The sequence below is a fragment of the Oncorhynchus masou genome, chromosome 1 (genome assembly GCF_036934945.1).
Source record: "Oncorhynchus masou masou isolate Uvic2021 chromosome 1, UVic_Omas_1.1, whole genome shotgun sequence".
In the NCBI taxonomy this organism is placed as follows: domain Eukaryota; kingdom Metazoa; phylum Chordata; class Actinopteri; order Salmoniformes; family Salmonidae; genus Oncorhynchus; species Oncorhynchus masou.
Genome location: NC_088212.1, coordinates 18,869,778 through 18,889,026, shown reverse-complemented (window position 1 = coordinate 18,889,026; position 19,249 = coordinate 18,869,778). Strand labels below are relative to the sequence as shown.

The window sequence follows — 19,249 nt, the reverse complement described above, 5'->3', positions numbered from 1 at the left end:
TGGGTTAACTGCCTGTTCAGGGGCAGAACGACAGATTTGTACCTTGTCAGCTCGGGGGTTTGAACTCGCAACCTTCCGGTTACTAGTCCAACGCTCTAACCACTAGGCTACCCTGCGCCCACATAGGCGTACAGAGGCCCATTATCAGCAACCATCACTCCTGTGTTCCAATGGCACGTTGTGTTAGCCTTTTAAAATGATCAACTTGGATTAGCTAAGTGATCATTTGCAATTATGTTAGCACAGCTGAAACTGTTGTGCTGATTAAATAAGCAATAAAACTGGCCTTCTTTAGACAAGTTGAGTACTTAGAGCATCAGCATTTGTGGGTTCGATTACAGGCTCAAAATGGCTAGAAATAAATAACTTTCTTCTGAAACTCGTCAGTCTATTCTTGTTCTGAGAAATGAAGGCTATTCCATGCGAGAAATTGCCAAGAAACTGAAGATCTTGTACAACGCTGTGTACTACTCCCTTTACAGAACAGCGCAAAACTGGCCCTAACCAGAATAGAAAGTGAAGTGGGAGGCCCCGGTGCACAAGTGAGCAAGAGGACAAGTACATTAGAGGGTCTAGTTTGAGAAACAGATACCTCACAAGTCCTCAACTGGCAAAACGTCAGTCTCAACGTCAACAGTGAAGAGGCGACCCCGGGATGCTAGGCTTCTAGGCAGAGTTCCTCAGTCCAGTGTGTGTGTTCTTTTGCCCATCTTACCATCTTTTTTTTATTGGCCAGTCTGAGATATGGATTTTTCTTTGCAACTCCGCCTAGAAGGCCAGCATCCCAGAGTTGCCTCTTCACTGTTAACGTTGAGACTGGTGTTTTGCAGGTACTATTTAATGTACAAATTTAATTGGTGATCTGCAAGCCAGCTGATGAGAAATGTTGCAAATCCTCTTTAAATCTGTGAATTGTTTGCAGGACAACACAATCTTTCCCGAAAGGTGTGGAAGTAGGAAATTGTAACATTATCTGACTAAAAACGTTAGAAATTCAGCTGTCCGTTTTCTGGTCAATGTAGGCTTGCTTGCAACTCTGGGTCTTCCTTTCCTGTGGCGGTCCTCATGAGAGCTAGTTTCATCATAACGACTGATGGTTTTTGCAACTGTACTTGAAGAAACTTTCAAAGTTCTAGAGATTTTCCGGATTGACTGACCTTCATGTCTTAAAGTAATGATAGACTGTTGTTTCTCTTTGCTTATTTGAGCTGTTCTTGCCATAATATGGACTTGGTATTTTACCAAATAGGGAAATCTTCTGTATATCACCCCGACCTTGTCACAACACAACTGATTGGCTCAAACTAATTAAGAAGGAAAGGAATTCCACAAATTAACATGACACAGATGTTAATTGAAATGCATTCCAAGTGACTACCTCATGAAGCTGGTTGAGAGAATGCCAAGAGTGTGCAAAGCTGTCATCAAGACAAAAAGTGTGGCTACTTTGAAGAATCTCAAATATATTTCTTTGGTTACTACATGATTCCCTATGTGTTATTTGTTTTGATGTCTTCACTATTATTCTACAAAGTAGAAAATAGTACACATTTTTACAAAAAACTTGAATGAGTAGGTGTGTCCAAACTTTTGACTGGTACTGTGTATGAAACATATAACACTAACATATCTTGATTAGATAGGTATTCAATCCCCTGAGTCAATAAATGTTAGAATCACCTTTGGCAGCAATTACAGCTGTGAGTCTTTCTGGGAAAGTCTCTAAGAGCTTTGCACACCTAGATTGTACAATATTTGCACATTATTATTTTAAAATTAATTCAAGCTGTGTCAAGATGGTTGTTTATCATCGCTAGACAACCATTTTCAAATCTTGCCATAGATTTTCACGCCGATATAAGACAAAACTGTAACTAGGCCACTCAAGAACATTCAATGTTGTCTTGGTAAGCAACTCCAGTGTATCATTGGCCTTGTTTTAGTTTATTATCCTGCTGAAAGGTTAATTTGTCTCCCAGTGTCTGTTGGAATGCAGACTGAACCAGGTTTTCTTCTAGGATTTTGTCTGTGCTTAATTCTATTCCATTTCTTTTTATCCCCTCAAAAACGCACTAGTCCTTGCCGACTACAAGCATACCCATAACACGGTGCAGCCACCACCATACTTGAAAATATGAAGAGTGGTATACAGTGATGCGTTGTTCGATTTGCCCCAAAAATAACACTTTGTATTCAGGACCTATTTAGGATTGTAATAACAAAAGGGTTTGAATGACTCAAGTCATTTCAGCTTTTCATTTTTTTATACATTTACAAAAACACTTTGACATGATGGGGTATTGTGTGTAGGCCAGTAACACAAAATCTTTATTTAATCCACCTTAAATTCAGGCTGTAAAACAAAATGTGGAAAAAGTCAAGGGGTGTAAATACTTAGTGAAGGCCCTGTAGCTAGCTAACCAAGACCAACTGGAATGCCACACTCAGCCTTCAAGTGCCTTTAGCAGCACAACAGTCAAGTAAACAAACTCACAAATTGCTTCCTGAGGTCTAAAATAGCTGGACAAGAGGGCATTGAACCCATCATTGTTCTATTGACTACTATTACAGAGAAAACAAAATAGTACAGCTAGTGTGCCATTATTGATTACATGCCCCCCCACACCTCTCTTTTCAGTGTAAATACAGCTTCCCTGTTGAAGTTGTCAGTGATATCAAAAATGTTACAGCGACTAAGTTCACAACCTTTAAACCTGTATCATAATGTGTCCTTTAACAAACATATTATCGATCCTGTGTCACATTGAAAAGAGACGGTGAGGAGTTCTTGTTGATGGCACTACTTCTGTAGTGGTCATGAGTCATGACACCTAAAGTCACCAGCAATGTGGATGAGAAAGGTTTGTTGAAAGAGGCTATCGTGCTAAGCAAAGATCTGTGGGAAGATGGCTGTATTACACTCTATGGTTCGTTTCTGCTTTCTTTTACAGCTTGAGTTGATTTTGGGTTGGGGTTCGATGCAGATGGCTCATGTGTGTGAGGGTGTTTGCAGATGGGAAAAGTTAGCCAAATTCTTTTGCCAATTAGCTTCAGCTGGCTGTTGTGCGACCATAGCAAACTTGGTTTGACTTTTGATAGCATATCTCCAGGGCTAGTTAGGGACCATCAGGAAATTAATTACACAATGTAAATTAGACCATATTTAATGTTGGACACCTTTTAGTTTTCATTAAATGCTTTCAATATTTGTATATGAATATCTACAATTTAGTTGGTTTGAGGTTTTAAGTCATTGAAATTTGGAGCCAATACACTTTTAACATATATATCTCTGTCTCAACCACACGTTTCTCAAACAAGGAAAATAAGTAGTTTGTACTATTCCAGTTCCACATGATGGAAATCAAGGTTGTAGAAACATCTCAAGGATGATCAATGGAAACCAGATGCAACTGAGCTCAATGTTTTTAGCAAAAGGGTCTGAATACTTGTAAATAAGGTATAGTTTTTTTTATTTGTAATACATTTCCAAAAATGTCTAAAAACCTGTTTTTGCTTTGACATTATGGTGTAGTGTGTGTCGTTTTTAAAATCCATTTTAGAATAAGGCTGAAACAGAACAAAATTGGGAAACAGTCAAGAGGTCTGAATTCTTTCTGAATGCACTGTATAGTATATGTGGTTCAAGTGGACGGGACCATACACACACACCAAGTTTGCCCCCGGCAACGTCCTGCTACACTAACGGCCATGGTACGTTACGAGCAACACAACCAAATTAAGAAACTTTTGGCACGGTCACTGACTACGAAGAGACCTGGGGTTAAGTCTGCTCTCAAAATGTGTTCTGCTGCGAAGAAGAACGCTTTCATAGCCTAATAGCTTAGCGAGTCGAACAGCTATGTCTTGGCTATTATGAGGAAAGGAACTTTCAGAATCGGGAGGAGCAAATCTGTGCGTAATGGTAGGCTAAGCCTATGATGACCTTATCGGATGTGCTTTACTAACAGTATTTATAAAGGCAACTATCCTTCTAACAACTGTCGTACAGTACCAGTCAAAAGTTGACACCTACTCATTCAAGTGTTTTTCTTAATTTTTTAAAACAATATTCTACATTCTGGAATAATAGTGAAGACAAAAACTAAACTATGAAATAACACATATGGAATCATGTAGAAACCAAAATATATTTTATATTTGAGATTCTTCAAAGTAGCCAGCTTTGCCTTGACACCTTTGCGCACTCTTGGCATTCTCTCAACCAGCTTCACCTGGAATGCTTTTCCAACAGTCTTGAAGGAGTTCCCACATATGCTGAACACTTGTTGGCTGCTTTTCCTTCACTCCGCAGTCCAACTCATCCCAAACCATCTCAATTGCGTTGAGGTCGGGTGATTGTGGAGGCCAGGTCATCTGATGCAGCACTCCATCACTCTCCTTGGCCAAATAGCCCTTACACAACTTGGAAGTGTGTGTTGGGTCATTGTCTTGTTGAAAAACAAATGATTGTGGGACTATGTGCAAACCAGATGGGATGGCGTATTGCTGCAGAATGCTGTGGTAGCCATGCTGATTAAGTGTGCCTTGAATTTTAAATAAATCACTGACTGTGTCACCAGCAAAGCACCCCCACACCTCCTCCTCCATGCTTCACGGTGGGAACCACACATGCAGAGATAATCTGCTCACCTACAAAGCGGTTGGAACCAAAAAAAATGTACTCAAATTTGTACTAATCAGACCAAAAGGACAGATTTTCACCGGTCTAATGTCCATTGCTCATGTTTCTTGGCCCAAGCAAGTCTCTTCTTATTGTTGTCCTTTAGTAGTGGTTTCTTTGCAGCAATTTGACCATGAAGGCCTGACTCCTCTGAACAGTTGATGTTGAGATGTGTCTGTTCCTTGAACTCTGAAGCATTTATTTAGGCTGGTAACTCTAATGAACTTATCCTCTGCAGCAGAAGTAACTCTGGGTCTTCCATTCCTGTGGCGGTCCTCATGAGAGCCAATTCCATCATAGCACTTGATGGTTTTTGAGACTGCACTTGGAGAAACTTTCAAAGTTCTGTATTGACTGACCTTCATGTCTTAGAGTAATGATGGACTGTTGTTTCTCTTTGCTTATTTGAGCTGTTCTTGCCATAATATGGACTTGATCTAGGGCTATCTTCTGTATACCACCCCTACCTTGTCACAACACAACTGATTGGCTCAAATGCATAAAACACATTAAAAGTTAATTTAACAAGGCACACATGTTAATTGAAATGTTTTCCAGGTGACTACCTCATGAAGCTGGTTGAGAGAATGCGAAATGTGTGCAAAGCTGTCATCAATGGCTACTTTGAAGAACCTCAATAATGAAATGTATTTTGATTTGTTTAACACTTTTGTGTTATTTCATAGTTTTGATGTCTTCACTATTATTCTACAATGTTGAAAATAGTAAAAAATAAAGAAACCCTTGAATGAGTAGGTGTGTCCAATTTTCTTGACTGGTACTGTATGTGAGTACACCTAGTTGAAAATAGTAAACTTGGGATCAGGAGACCACGGGGCCTGTGTGTGTGTGTGATGTATATGATTCTCATGTCGCATCAATTGTAGAAAATAACAAAAAGGCCCATGAAAGGCACAGAATATGCCCCCACATAACCACCTTTATTGACAATGTTTTGATCCACATCTTCATCGTCAGGTCAAAAGGACATATTTCACCCCACATGACCATTACGTACCCCCGATTCCAACCCCATTTAAGCACATGTAAATGGAACTTCATTCCCTTTTCTCTCTATGCATATTTTGAACTTAAGCATGAGAATAGCATGCTATTCACTTACTATTCATTCAGGGGTAGAGATTGAAAAAATTAAGATGTAGTGGAAATGTGTCTACAGATATGACATATTCTGACCTTGACTTAATTCCCTCATAACGCCACCACCTATATGCAAGAGGAAACCATGATTAAGGTTGAGCGAACCTGCCGGTTCCAAGTGCAAGTGGAAAAAGCATATTTTTTTCCCGATAACAGCATTCTCTATGCACTGTAATTTACAACTTGATAAGAGCTAGGTAAATGAGTAATCTGTTTGGATAAGGGGATTGAAAATATTAATGACAGTTGTTTTAGATCTATTTGATCATATGATCGCTGGTGACAAATGTGAAACCAGTCACATGGTGGCAAACTGAAGCATGTCAACATTTCCACAGTGAAGTTGATAAAATGTTGTGCCATTATGCAGAATGAAAAATCGTACAACCTTTTAATTTACAGGGATGAGAGCTCTTGAATGTCTTAATTATAGGCTACCCCGAATCTCTCTGTTTCCTACTTCTATCATGATAAATATTAGCCACAATCAGCATCGACCGTCAGTAGACCTAATAACAGCACATATTACACTGTCAATTTACTGTTAGTTCCCTTCAGTTGGTATAGCCTACATTATCATTCCATTACCAGGGCCAACCGCACCAGCATATGGTCTCACAAGGGGTCTGAGGATCTCATCTCAGTACCTAATGGCAGTCAGGCTACCTCTGGCGAGCACATGGAGGGCTGTGCGGCCCCCCAAAGAAATGCCACCCCACACCATGACTGACCCACAGCCAAACCGGTCATGCTGGAGGATGTCCAGGCAGCAGAACGTTCTCCACGGCATCTCCAGACTCTGTCACGTCTGTCACATGTGCTCAGTGTGAACCTGCTTTCATCTGTGAAGAGCACAGGGCGCCAGTGGCGAATTTGACAATCTTGGTGTTCTCTGGCAAATGCCAAACGTCCTACACGGTTTTGGGCTGTAAGCACAACCCCCACCTGTGGACGTTGGGCCCTCATACCACCCTCACGGAGTCTGTTACTAGCAGCAGGTGTTGTTTAAACTTTTTTTTTTCTTCTTCAGTTGTGGGTCAGTGATCAAGATGTGCCTGTGATTTTTTTATGATATGGTCAAATTGTTTGGGAAGTATTAAAGGAGACATTGGGCTCGTTATTCAGGGGGGGGGGGGGAGTGGGAGAGTGAGCCTCAATATTTCTGTAATGTCATGCAGCCATTACTCCTGGTAACGTCGCTGTATGAAGCATTCATCCAGACAGTGCGCCTACTACAGATCATATGTATGCAACAGTATTGGCTGATAGAGGTTCTTTTTGCAGGGTTGGAAGCTTCCTCTGCGTAGCGAATTCCTGTCCGTCGGCTTCCTGGGTCCATGCTAAAGCCACCCACTGCCTCTTTACCGAAATGTTCAGAAAACTTGTTTCATGCGCATTTACATGTCAGTGTGAATTTCTGATTTTCACTGCTTGTACACCTGTGATTATTGATTATGCGTGAAGTGCTTTTGGTATAGCCAAGTCTTGAATGGTTTCCACAACCACTATGCGTAATGGTCCGGTGGGGTGGAATACATAGTACCAGGTAGTTATCTATTTTGGAGACAGGGATTGTGCCAGGACATGAAGTGGCACTGTTATAGGGGTGATGGGCAGCACCACCGTGGAAAACACACACACATTCTATTTACAGTTTCTTTAGAAAGGATTCACACCCCTTGACTTTCTCCACATTTTGTTGTGTTACAAAGGTGGGATTAAAATGAATGTCATCTTTTGTAAACGATCTACATAAAATACTCTGTCAAAGCGGAAGAAAAATTATAACATTTGTTGAAAAGAATATGAAAAATAAAACACTACTATATTTTGATTTACTTAACAATTCAACCCCCTGGGTCAATACATTTTAGAGTCACAGTTGGTAGCGATTTCAGCTGTGAGTCTTTCTAGGAAGTCTCTAAGAGCTTTGCACACCTGGACTGTACAATATTTGTATATTCTTTAAAATTCTTCAAGCTCTATCAAGTTGGTTGTTGATCATTGCTAGACAGCCATTTTCAAGTCTTCAGGTCTTACCATAGATTTTCAAGTAGATTTAAGTCAAAACTGTAACTTGGCCACTCAGGAACATTCAATGTCGTCTTGGTAAGCAACTCCGTGTAGATTTGGCCTTGTGTTTTAGGTTATTGTCCTGCTGAAAGGTGAATTTGTCTCCCAGTGTCTGTTGGAATGCAGACTGAACCAGGCTTCCCTAAAGGATTTTGCCTGTGCTTAGCTCTATTCCATTTATTTTTATCCTAAAAAAGACTCCCTAGTCCTTGCCGATGACAAGCATGCCCATAACATGATGCAGCCACTACCATGCTTAAAAATATTTAGGGTGGTACTCCGTGATCTGTTGTGTTGGATTTGCCCCAAACATAAGGCTTTGTATTCAGGATGTAAAGTTAATTTCTTAGCCAAATGTTTTGCAGTTTTAAATTTAGTGCCTTATTGCAAACAAGATGCATGTTTTGGAATATTTGTGTTCTGTACAGGCTCCCTTCTTTTCACTCTGTCATTTAGGTTAGTATTGTGGAGTAACTATAATGTTGTTAATCTATCCTCAGTTCTCACAGCCATTCAACTCCGTAACTGTTTTAAAGTCACCATTGGCCTCGCGGTGAAATCCCTGAGTGGTTTCCTTCCTCTCCAGCAAATGAATTTGTGTAGTTATTAACTTCACCATGCTCAAAAGAGATATTCAATGCCTGCTATTTTTATTTATTTTATCTGCCAATAGGTGGTCTTCTTTGCGAGGCATTGGTAAACCTTCCTGGTCTTTCTGGTTGAATCAGTGTTTGAAATTCACTGCTCAACTGAGGGATCTTACAGATAACTGTGTCTGGGGTACAGAGATTAGTCATTCAAAATCATGTTAAACATGGAACTTATGTGACTCGTTAAGGACATTTTTACTCCTGAACTTAGTTAGGCTATCCAAAAAGCACAGCAAATGCACAGTTGTAAATGTTAGGGATTTCTGAACGTTTGCTCACAAATTGTTCTACATTTGTTAAAATTGTACTTTTATTTGTGAGTTATGCTGAATATACACTGATTAGAAATGTAAACACAACTTGTAGTGTTGGTCCCATGTTTCATGAGCTGAAATAAACAATCCCAGAAATGTTCCATATGCACAAAAAGCTTTTCTTTGAAATGTTTACATCCCTGTTAGTGAGAATTTCTCATTTGCCAAGATAATCCATCCACCTGACAGCTGTGGCATATCATAAAGTTGATTAAACAGCATGATCATTACACAGGTGCACTTTGTGCTGGGGACAATAAAATGCCATTCTAAAATGTGCAGTTGTGTCACACAACACAATGCCACAAATGTCTCAATTTGAGGGAGTGTGCAACTGGCATGCTGACTGCAGGAATGTCCACCAGACTTCTACCATAAGCCGCCTCCAACGTTGTTTTAGAGAATTTGACAGTACGTCCAACTGGCCTCACAACAACACCAGCCCAGGAACTCCACATCCGGCTTCATCTGAAACCAGCCACCCGGACAGCTGATGAAAGTGAGGAATATTTCTGTATGTAATAAAGCTCTTTTGTGGGGGAAAAAAACTCATTCTGATTGGCTAGGCAGGGGCCACCCATGGCTGTGACCCTGCCCAGTCATGTGAAATCCATAGATTAGGGCCTAATTTATTTATTTAAATTGACTGATTTCCTTATATGAACTTTAACTCAGTAAAATCGTAATTATTGTTGCATGTTGCGTTTCATATTCCCGTGCTGAAAGTGCATTAGTCAAGCTCCACCACTACTTTGTTCAATTTGCCCTCTGGTGAGTGGGGCCAAATTGTGAGAAGGAATTGTTGTCATTTCCCTAACTTCCTCTTTATAGGAGTTACATGTGCCAAGACCAGCACTGCTCAGTTACATAACACACTCAACCATAGCCACAATGTCAACAGAACAGACATCATTGTTTACTACATATTCTGTCTACCAACTCAGACAAACCAACTATCAAGTATACAACATGGTAAAGCAGGTCTCTGGACAGTATTATACAGTTCTGAAATCGCGTACCCTGAAATAAGCTGTTGTCTGAAACCTGCAGTCCAAGAATCAGAGAAAAACAGGAGGCTCCTTAAAAAAAGCAAAAGGAAAAAACTAACCTGAGATACTGAAACCAGCAGTTGAAACTTCCATCACCCTCCATGGCAGATAGTCTCTGGTGTGTGAATGGCGGAGTTGAAATCTAAGACAAAAACAATACAACCTCCACCAGTCCCTTCCTCTATGAACCAAGCCCTCCCTCACCCCTCCCACAGGCATATCAAAACACCCTTCAACCACAGAACCATATGGAACGGGGAACAGAACACTAGTCTCTCTGTGTGTGTGTGTGTGTGTGTGTGTGTGTGTAGCAGACCTGAGTTCAAATAAATATGTATTTGAGTATTTTCTAATAATATGACCCGAAATCAAGTGTAATTGATACAGAGGTACAATCAGTAAGGCTGGTCTGAATGGATAGCTCACTTCAGTAAGTACAACATAATTACGGGTTCACAACAAAGCTGTGAAACCTATTGTTACTCTTAGGATCATCTTTTTTTTCACTTGACACGGTCAAATAACTCAAGCATAGGTTTGGTAACTTTTGTTCTAACACGGCACACAGAAACTAGAGGCCATGAGTAACTTGGTCAAAAAGAACAGCACTGACTGGCCAATAGGTGGTGCTGTTATAGGCAGTCTCATTTAAACCTTCATATCTGCTGCCCCGTTTGACCTAGAGACTTAACTTTGTATGTAGATGTCTTTCCTCATACTGAACACATTTTCCTGAAGGACCAATAAGGTACATCAAGATAAACTTTCCTCCATCTTGGAAGCTTGGGGATTGGTTAAGAGATGGCTGAGTTACTGATCAATCAGAAAATCAGATTTCACGTGTCCATTTACATTGCCTCCCAAGTATTCAGAACCCTTGACTTTTTCCACATTCTGTTGCATTACAGCCTGTATTAAAAATTGAGTCAATTGAGATTGTGTCATTGATCTATACACAATACCCCATAATGTCAAAGTGGAATTTTGCTTGTATTATTGTTTTGTAATTAAGAAATTAAGCTGAAATGTCTTGAGTCAATACGTATTGTGGTATCCCAGGAGGTCTACCCCGCGGGTGGTAATAGAGGGGAGGTACGTGAGGCGACATTGGCTCCCTCTGCTGGGAATACGGGAGCTGGGCACCCCGAAACGGACAGCAAAGTGGAGGTAATTAGAGGAAAGCGCCAACCAGCCGTGGAGGCTAAATAAAAGGAGCACGGTGGCACATCGCGGGAGAGAAGGACGCCAGTTAAGAAAGACCGAGCAAAATCTAAGTTATTTCTTTGATATATTTATTTTCTGTCTTAGTAAAGTTGTTTTTGCGGACTAAAGCCTCCCTGTCTCTGTGTCAATCTCTGCACGCTCCACCCAACGGTTTACTGCAGTATTCAAACCCTTTTATGGCATGTCTAAATAAATTCAGTAGTAAAAATGTGCAGTATAAATTGCATGGACTCATTCCGTGTTCAATAATAGTGGTTAACGGGATTTTTTAATGACTACCCCATCTCTGTACCCCACAAACACTTTATGTTCCCTCAAATTGAGTTGTGAATTTCAACCACAGATTCAACCAAAAGACAAGGGAGGTTTTTCAATGCTTATCAAAGAAGGGCACCTGTTGGTAGATGTGTAAAAAATAAAACAAGCAGACACTGAAAATACCTTTGAGCGGTGAAGTTATTAATTAGGAAAGTGCTTAGGGATTTCATCACGAGGCCAACGGTGAATTTAAAACAGTTACAGATTTAGTTTAAATAGTTGTTATATGAGACAACTGAGGATGTATCAACAACATTGTAGGTACTCCACAATCCTAGCCTACATTACAGAATGAAAAGGAAGCCTGTACAGAATAAAAATATTCCAAAACATGAATCCTGTTGCAACAAGGCACTTAAGTAAAAATGTAAAAAATGTGGCAAAGAAACGTAATACTTTGTATTCAGGACAAAAAGTATGTGTGGGGCAAATCCAACAACAAATCCCTGAGTACCCCTCTTAATATTTTCAAGCATGCACCTGGTTGTCTGCTTTGCAACAGACAGTGGGGCACAAGTTCACCTTTCAGCAGGTCAATAATCTAAAACAAGACCAAATCTACACTGGTGTAGTGGTGCCTACTATAATGGTGCCAAAAAGTTGCAAAACGGACCGCCCTGCGTCAAAGGCACCCTGAGTGAAAAATCGTATATTTTTCAGGTTTTTTTAGATTGTTTTTCAATAACAAAACTTGATGGTTTAAGTCCACCACAATGCTTAAATGACTATCTGATTCGGTGGGCCTGTCAGGACCTGGCTCCCCAGTGGGTTGGCATCTGTCCACCCCATCCATGTCTACGCCCTGATGCAAACAGCACATGGTGACAATTACGCATCACAAATAGCCTACTAACAAACACTTCAGACTAAACTTTTTCATACCCATTGTTGCCTTAGTTATAATTTACTGGTAGATATAACTTGAAGCGTCTTTCCTACTCTACCGGCGACCGATGTCATTCTTCTGTGAGCTGCTCCATGCCAAAACCGTTTCCTCTTTCTGCCTGCAATGATATTCCGCCGAAACTAGGCTGTGTGCGCAACGCACGTGAATATATTTCACGTGCTTTGCGATTGTGTAGGCTACTTTGTATGATTTAACTATTGTACTACATACATGATAAATCGTATACCTCCACTACACTACTTTGATATGTATCAGTAGGGATGAAGTAGTGAGTATAAGCAATTCCCACTGGAGGAAAAAATATGATTTATACATGTGTATACCCTCCACTTCACCACTTACCCTTTGTGTAAAAAAAAAAAAGTGCACTCTCCTGAGTGCCCTGGTATAACGGTTGCTGTCCTTTCAGAATCACAAACCTGTCACACACTGAAGGCCTATATGTTCGCCACTGCGCAAACATGTCCATAATATACATAAAGTCTGTTAATATAATGATTCAAGAAAGAAGTGTATAAATTGGGCCTGGCGAAGCTGTTTTAGGCACCGACTGAATGGAAGCGGATGATTCGTTTTTTACTCCGCTGGTCTCGTGAAGAAATTACAAGTCCTCACTGTCCGAGATCGAGTACAAATGTATCTGACACCGAGACAATACCAAGTCACTCAATACCTGGTCTCAAGTACTACAACACTGGGTTGAATATATATTTCAAGGTATAAATATCCATTGAGTGATTGGTTGAGGTTTCTTGGGTGCGTGACGTCACTACGAGTCCGTGAGAAACATGAGACAGATTCTCTCGCCTGGAATCGGAAACAAGTAGTGACCACCAAATTAAATGACAGTTCATTTACAATTAAAAGGCGAATATAACATTCCCGCATCCCAATAACATTGTTGCAGAGGAGGGCTTGCTAGATAGTGTTTGAGTCATCTCAGATGTTTTCTTCTTTTACGGTTCAGCTGGCTTGTGAAATGCTAATTTCTGACGTAAGCTAAACTGCTTCTGGACTCGGGTGCTCATGGGATTTCAGGAGCCAGAGGGTTAGATGATTCCACAATGGGCAACAACTGGCTACTGGAACTGAACAGATGGTCATGGGGCAATGACATTTGGTATGTAAAGCTTATGTATGTCCTTAGAAGCTGTGTGACTATAATGTCACTGACACTTTAGGATGGTACAACAGACCAGTTGGTGGCAATATAGATCTCATTGGCACCATAGGATACTAGAGCAATAACCTTCCATCAAGTGGATTTTGTCTCATGCAAATGAATGTTAGATTCTAATTATGCAGACAATGTGAATGATCATGATTAGTATAGCTGTATAATCACATATAGTTGCCCTATTATGTCAACAACAAAAAAAAACATTTTATTTGCCACGTGCTTCGTTAACAATGTGTGGACTAATAGTGAAATGCTTACTTACAGGTTTTCCCAACAATGCATAGAGAAAGAAAATACAGGAATAATTGAAAAGTAAAACACAATGATAAAAGTAATAATAGACACACAATGAGTAACAATCTATGTATATATTGGGTACACTACCGGTCAAAAGTTTTAGAACACCTACTCATTCAAGGGTTTTTCTTTATTTGCACTATTTTCTGCTTTGTAGAATAATAGTGTAGACATCAAAACTATGAAATTACACATAGAATCATGTAGTAGCCAAAAAAAGTGTTAAACAAATCAAATTATATTTGTGATTCTTAAAAATAGCCACCCTTTGCCTTGATGACAGCTTTGCAGTGTCTTGGCATTCTCTCATCCAGCTTCACCTGGAATGCATTTCAATTAACAGGTGTGCCTTGTTAAAAGTTAATTTGTGGAATTTATTTCCTCATCAATGCATTTGAGCCAATCAGTTATGTGACAAGGTAGGGTGGTATACAGAAGAAAGCCCTATTTGGTAAAATACCAAGTCCATATTATGGTAAGAACAGCTCAAATAAGCAAAGAGAAACAACAATCCATCATTACTTTAAAACATGAATGTCAGTCAATATAGAACATTTTTAAGAACATTGAAAGTTTCTTCAAGTGCAGTCACAAAAACCATCAAGTGCTATGATGAACCTGGCTCTCGTGAGGACTGCCACAGGAATGGAAGACCCAGAGTTACTTCTGCTGCAGTGGATAAGTTCAATAGAGTTACCAGCCTCAGAAATTGCAGCCTAAATAAATGCATCACAGAGGTCAAGTAACAGACACATCTCAACATCAACTGTTCATTAGAGACTGCGTGAATCAGGCTTTCATGGTCGAATTGCTGCAAAGAAACCACCACGAAATGACACCAATAAAAAGAGACTGGCTTGGGCTAAAAACACAAGCAATGGACATGAGACCTGTGGAAATCTGTCCTTTGGTCTGGAGTCCAAATTGGACATTTTTGGTTCCAACCTCCGTGTCTTTGTGAGATGTGGTGTGGGTGAACGGATGATCCCTGCATGTGTATTTCCCACCGTGAAGTGTGGAGAAGGTGGTGTTATGGTGTGGGAGTGCTTTGCTTGTGACAGCATCTGTCATTTATTTTTTAAGGCACACTTAACCAGCATGGCTAACAGCATTCTGCAGCGATACGCCATCCCATCTGGTTGTGGGACTATCATTTGTTTTTCAACAGAACAATGACCCAACACACCTCCACACTGTGTAAGGGCTATTTTACCAAGAAGGAGAATGATGGAGTGCTGCATCAGATGACCTGGCCTCCACAATCACTCGACCTCAACCAAATTGAGATGGTTTGGGATGAATCGGACCGCAGCCAACAAATGCTCATCTTACGTGGGAACTCCTTCAAGACTGTGGGAAATGCATTCCAGGTAAAGCTGGTTGAGAGAATGCCAAGAGTGTGCAAAGCTGTCAAGGGAAAGAGTGGCTATTTGAAGAATCTCTAATATTACATATTTTGATTTGTTTAACACTTTTTTGGCTACTACATTATTCCACATGTGGTATTTCATAGTTTTGATGTCTTCCCTATTATTCTACAAGAAAAATCCTTGAATGAGTAGGTGTTCCAAAACTTTTTACCAGTAGTGTATATCCAAGGGGTACCAATACCGAGTGGATGTGCAGGAGAAGGTGGTAAGAGGTAGATATGTATATACAACTAGGAATTAAGTGCCAGATGATAAACAGTAGCAGCAGTATATGTGATGAGTAAAAAAGTTGGTGCAAAAACCATCCAAGCAGATAGTTAGTCCGGATATCTATTTGGCAGTCTGTTGGTTCCATTCTCTAAACTGTTTTCATAAATATTAATGCTTGCATTATGTCTCTGCTGTTCATTCAGTTAAGCATGCCCTCAATTTAACTACCTCTATTGGAAGTATTTGAAAGCATTTTCTAATAATTCCCGAAAATTAGCCTACTATTTAAAAGTATTTTCTAATACTTATTTCAAATACTATTTTCAAATACATAGTGTATGAGTCAGTGTATTTGCGTATTTCCAAACACATTCCAATTTACTACTAAAAATAAAACAAATTGAAATATTTACTTTCAAATGTCTTTCAAAGTAATTGAAATACCCTAAATAGTATTTGAACCCTGATCTGGTTTGTAGACGTGTTTGACAATCTTATCTGATCTCTTACACACACACACGCATACAAAATCACATTCACACACACACACACACACACACACACACAGAGTGGATGTATCAAGTTCTCATTAAAGTTAAATACAACTAACTTGTCCCTTCACGAACCACCAAACTATAGCTTATGATAACCTTCTAGCATATCGTAAACAAAAACGTGGGAGGCTAATCCTTCCATGTAGCAAACTGACTGAAATGGTCAAAACATAATTGGTAGGTGTTATGTCTAGGCCTACACAGTGGCATCATGTCAGTCAGTGCTACTCATAGGCCTTTGCTACTTCACAATGTGGAAAAACTATAATTCCTGAAAGCTTTCCATGTGTTATCTTACCTCTCTCCCCTTTCAGTTTTACCTCCGTTGTGATTACTGCACATGTGGCTCAAGAGTACAAACAAACAAGCTTTTCAAAACTTGGCTGAGAGTGGACTGTGGCATTCAAAGCCAACTGAACCTGTCAAGTAGACTTAGATATGCTCAGCTGACCAACTACCTGAGATATCCATTGTGATGTCACCAAAAAAAGATCAACAATAGCGCCTCATGCTCTATGCCTAAAGGCAACATACAGCAAGTCAAATGTATTTGCAGAGAACTTCCAAGGGATGTAGAAACATTTGTCAAGCACACATACAATATGTTGTTGTGTGCCCTCCTGGGACTCAGACCCTGGTTCTCAAAGTCAACGACACTTGTTCCATTAAAAGTGCAGAGAGGTGAGGCATGCGACAATAACACAAGTTACTGTCAGCATGCATGCTGTGGTCAGGTGATCATAGGCAGCTGGTTGTGTGGATACAGCATGGGGCAGCAATAATACCATAATGTGGCTGGCAAGTTTGCCTCAGGCCTGGCCAACAATTGGTCTTGCCTTTTGGACAACAGCGCACTCTGTTGATACCCATAGACTACTGCACTGACAGGCAGCCTCACAAGTCACGAGCTAATCTGCTGAATGATTCATTGATTCTTAACACTGGGTTGATGGAGCAAGCACTTGCATTCACTATCAACATGTTCTGAACTAAATACAATTCCAATGTCATCGGAGTAGAGAAAACAATGATGTCTAAACCTGTTTATTCTATCCTGAACAAAAATATAAAACGCAACATGTTACGTGTTGTACACATTTCATGAGCTCATGTTAGTGAGCATTTCTCCTTTGCCAAGATATTCCATCCACCTGACAGGTGTGACATATCAAGAAGCTGAATAAACAGCATGATAATTACACAGGTGCAATTGGCATGCTGACTGCAGGAATGAGGCTGGTTGGACATACTGCCAAATTCTCTAAAACAACATTGGAGGTGGCTTATGGTAGAGAAATTAACATTCAATTATCTGGCAACATCTCTGGTAGACATTCCTTCAGTCAGCATGCCAATTGCATGCTCCCTCAACTTGAGACATTTGTGGCATTGTATTGTGTGACAAAACTGCACATTTTAGAGTGGCCTTTTATTGTCCCCAGCACAAGGTGAACCTGCATAATGATCATGCTATTTAATCAGCCTCTTGATATGCCACACCGTAAGGTGGATGGATTATCTTGGCAAAGGAGAAATGCTCAATAACAGATGTAAACAAATTTGTGCACAACATTTGGGAGAAATAAGCTTTTTCTGGGATCTTTTATTTCAGCTCATGAAACACAGGACAAACACTTTGCATGTTGCGTTCATATTCTTGTTCAGTGTAAAAGAAGTTGCACAACATGCTATGGCCTACCTCATGCCATGGGAGGTAGGGGTTGATGTTACTGATGTAACTTGCTGTGGGGGGGAGAAGGTGGTTGAGGTTGCTGATACGGTTTGTCGTAGGCAGGAGGTGGCCACTGCCTGAGAGGAACCAAAACCTGTAGGGGGTTTCATGGTCAAAGGCAGATCTTCATCTGAAGAATTGTCCTCCGATGCCCCCAGGATGAACTTGGGGCGCGCTTGTCGAGCTTCTAGGCCTGAGATGAGTTTGGGCCTGATCGTTCTACTGGGAGGCTGAGGGACAACGAAGGGAAGGGACGGCTGTGTGTGATTCATTTCCTCCGAAGAGGTCTGAGGAGCCTGGGAACCCCCTGCCCTGGGTATCATGGGACCGACAGTGGGGTCAATGTGGGTTAGGGGACGGTTGTCCCCGCTATCTGTTGAGGTAGATGCTGCAAGACCCATGGGTGTGGATTGTTTAGTAGGGGGTGGAGCAGGGGTGTGTGCAGCCGCAGCGGATCTATCGGCCGCTTGCCTCTCCTCCTGTGCTGCAGCTGCAGGGGTTCCACAGCCAGTCACTATTTCCCCCCCTTTCTCCAGCATCTGCTTGACCTTAATCATCCAGAATAGCCACAATATCAGTAGTAATCCCAAGAGTAGAAGTGGGAGCATTCAGACATCCTCTTGAAACTGCAAAATAAAAATAGATGTATGATACTTATCCCAATTTCCTGACTGTACCAACTTTTATCATTAGAAAATAAATATGGATTCAAATGAATTATGCGACTGCCTCATGAGGAATTCAGTAAAGTGCACAAGCAACCGTTTCCATAGAAGCAAAACACCTTGTATAAAATCTATTCGGAGTCGTTCAATGTCATTTCAGCAAGCCATTACACCCACCATCACAAATTGTTCTTAAAATTGTTTCTGTAACATTTTGTTTATTTTTGAGATATTAAGCTAATTGACTGCACCCAAATTGGCCCTTTTGATTTATTGGATTCAAATAATATTCAATAAATATTGTACCCAACATCTGATTTGGACCAAACTTCTTCCTACCATTGAGTAACACATGAGGAATCCAACGAAAGCCACCCACAGACCCCCCCACACCAAACCCACCTCAACAACCAGTATACAGTATCAGTTCCCCATGTCTAACAAGTAGTATGGAGCTGCGGCTTGGAGTATTGCTTTTTCATACTATTACATGTATTCCTCCTGAATCTGGTGATGTAATTTTGTTTCCCTGTTCTGAATTGCTTTCGTGGAGGATTGGCTTAAATTGTGAGGATGACCACACAATTTATTTTATCATGAACAAATGCTATTGCTTTTGTACCCAAAGTTGCAAAGAAAATGTTCTGATCCATTTAATAAACACAAGAGTCCAGCCAAATTGATACAAGTTTGTGGCAGGAACAGTGGCATCTAGTGGGGATAACCTGGTACTTTCACCTCATTTATGGTAAATAAATGCAAACGACTTCAATGGCTAATTTCTCTGAACAGAGGAAAAAA

At 40.5% G+C, this 19,249-nt stretch overlaps 1 protein-coding gene across 4 annotated transcripts in view; it reads right to left on the bottom strand.

Moving 5' to 3' along the window:
• Positions 1 to 18,391, bottom strand: part of LOC135524912 (acetyl-CoA carboxylase 2-like) — a 52,691-nt gene extending 34,300 nt beyond the window's left edge. For 3 of the 4 annotated variants that reach the window (XM_064952777.1, XM_064952800.1, XM_064952843.1), the window contains exon 1: positions 9,991 to 10,105. In XM_064952777.1, coding sequence (XP_064808849.1) covers positions 9,991 to 10,034 — 44 coding nt within the window. In that variant the 5' untranslated portion in view covers positions 10,035 to 10,105. Of the gene's footprint in view, positions 1 to 9,990; positions 10,106 to 17,750 lie in introns of those variants that run through there. The other variant, XM_064952901.1, reaches the window with a different exon arrangement.
• Positions 18,392 to 19,249: the final 858 nt, after the last annotated feature.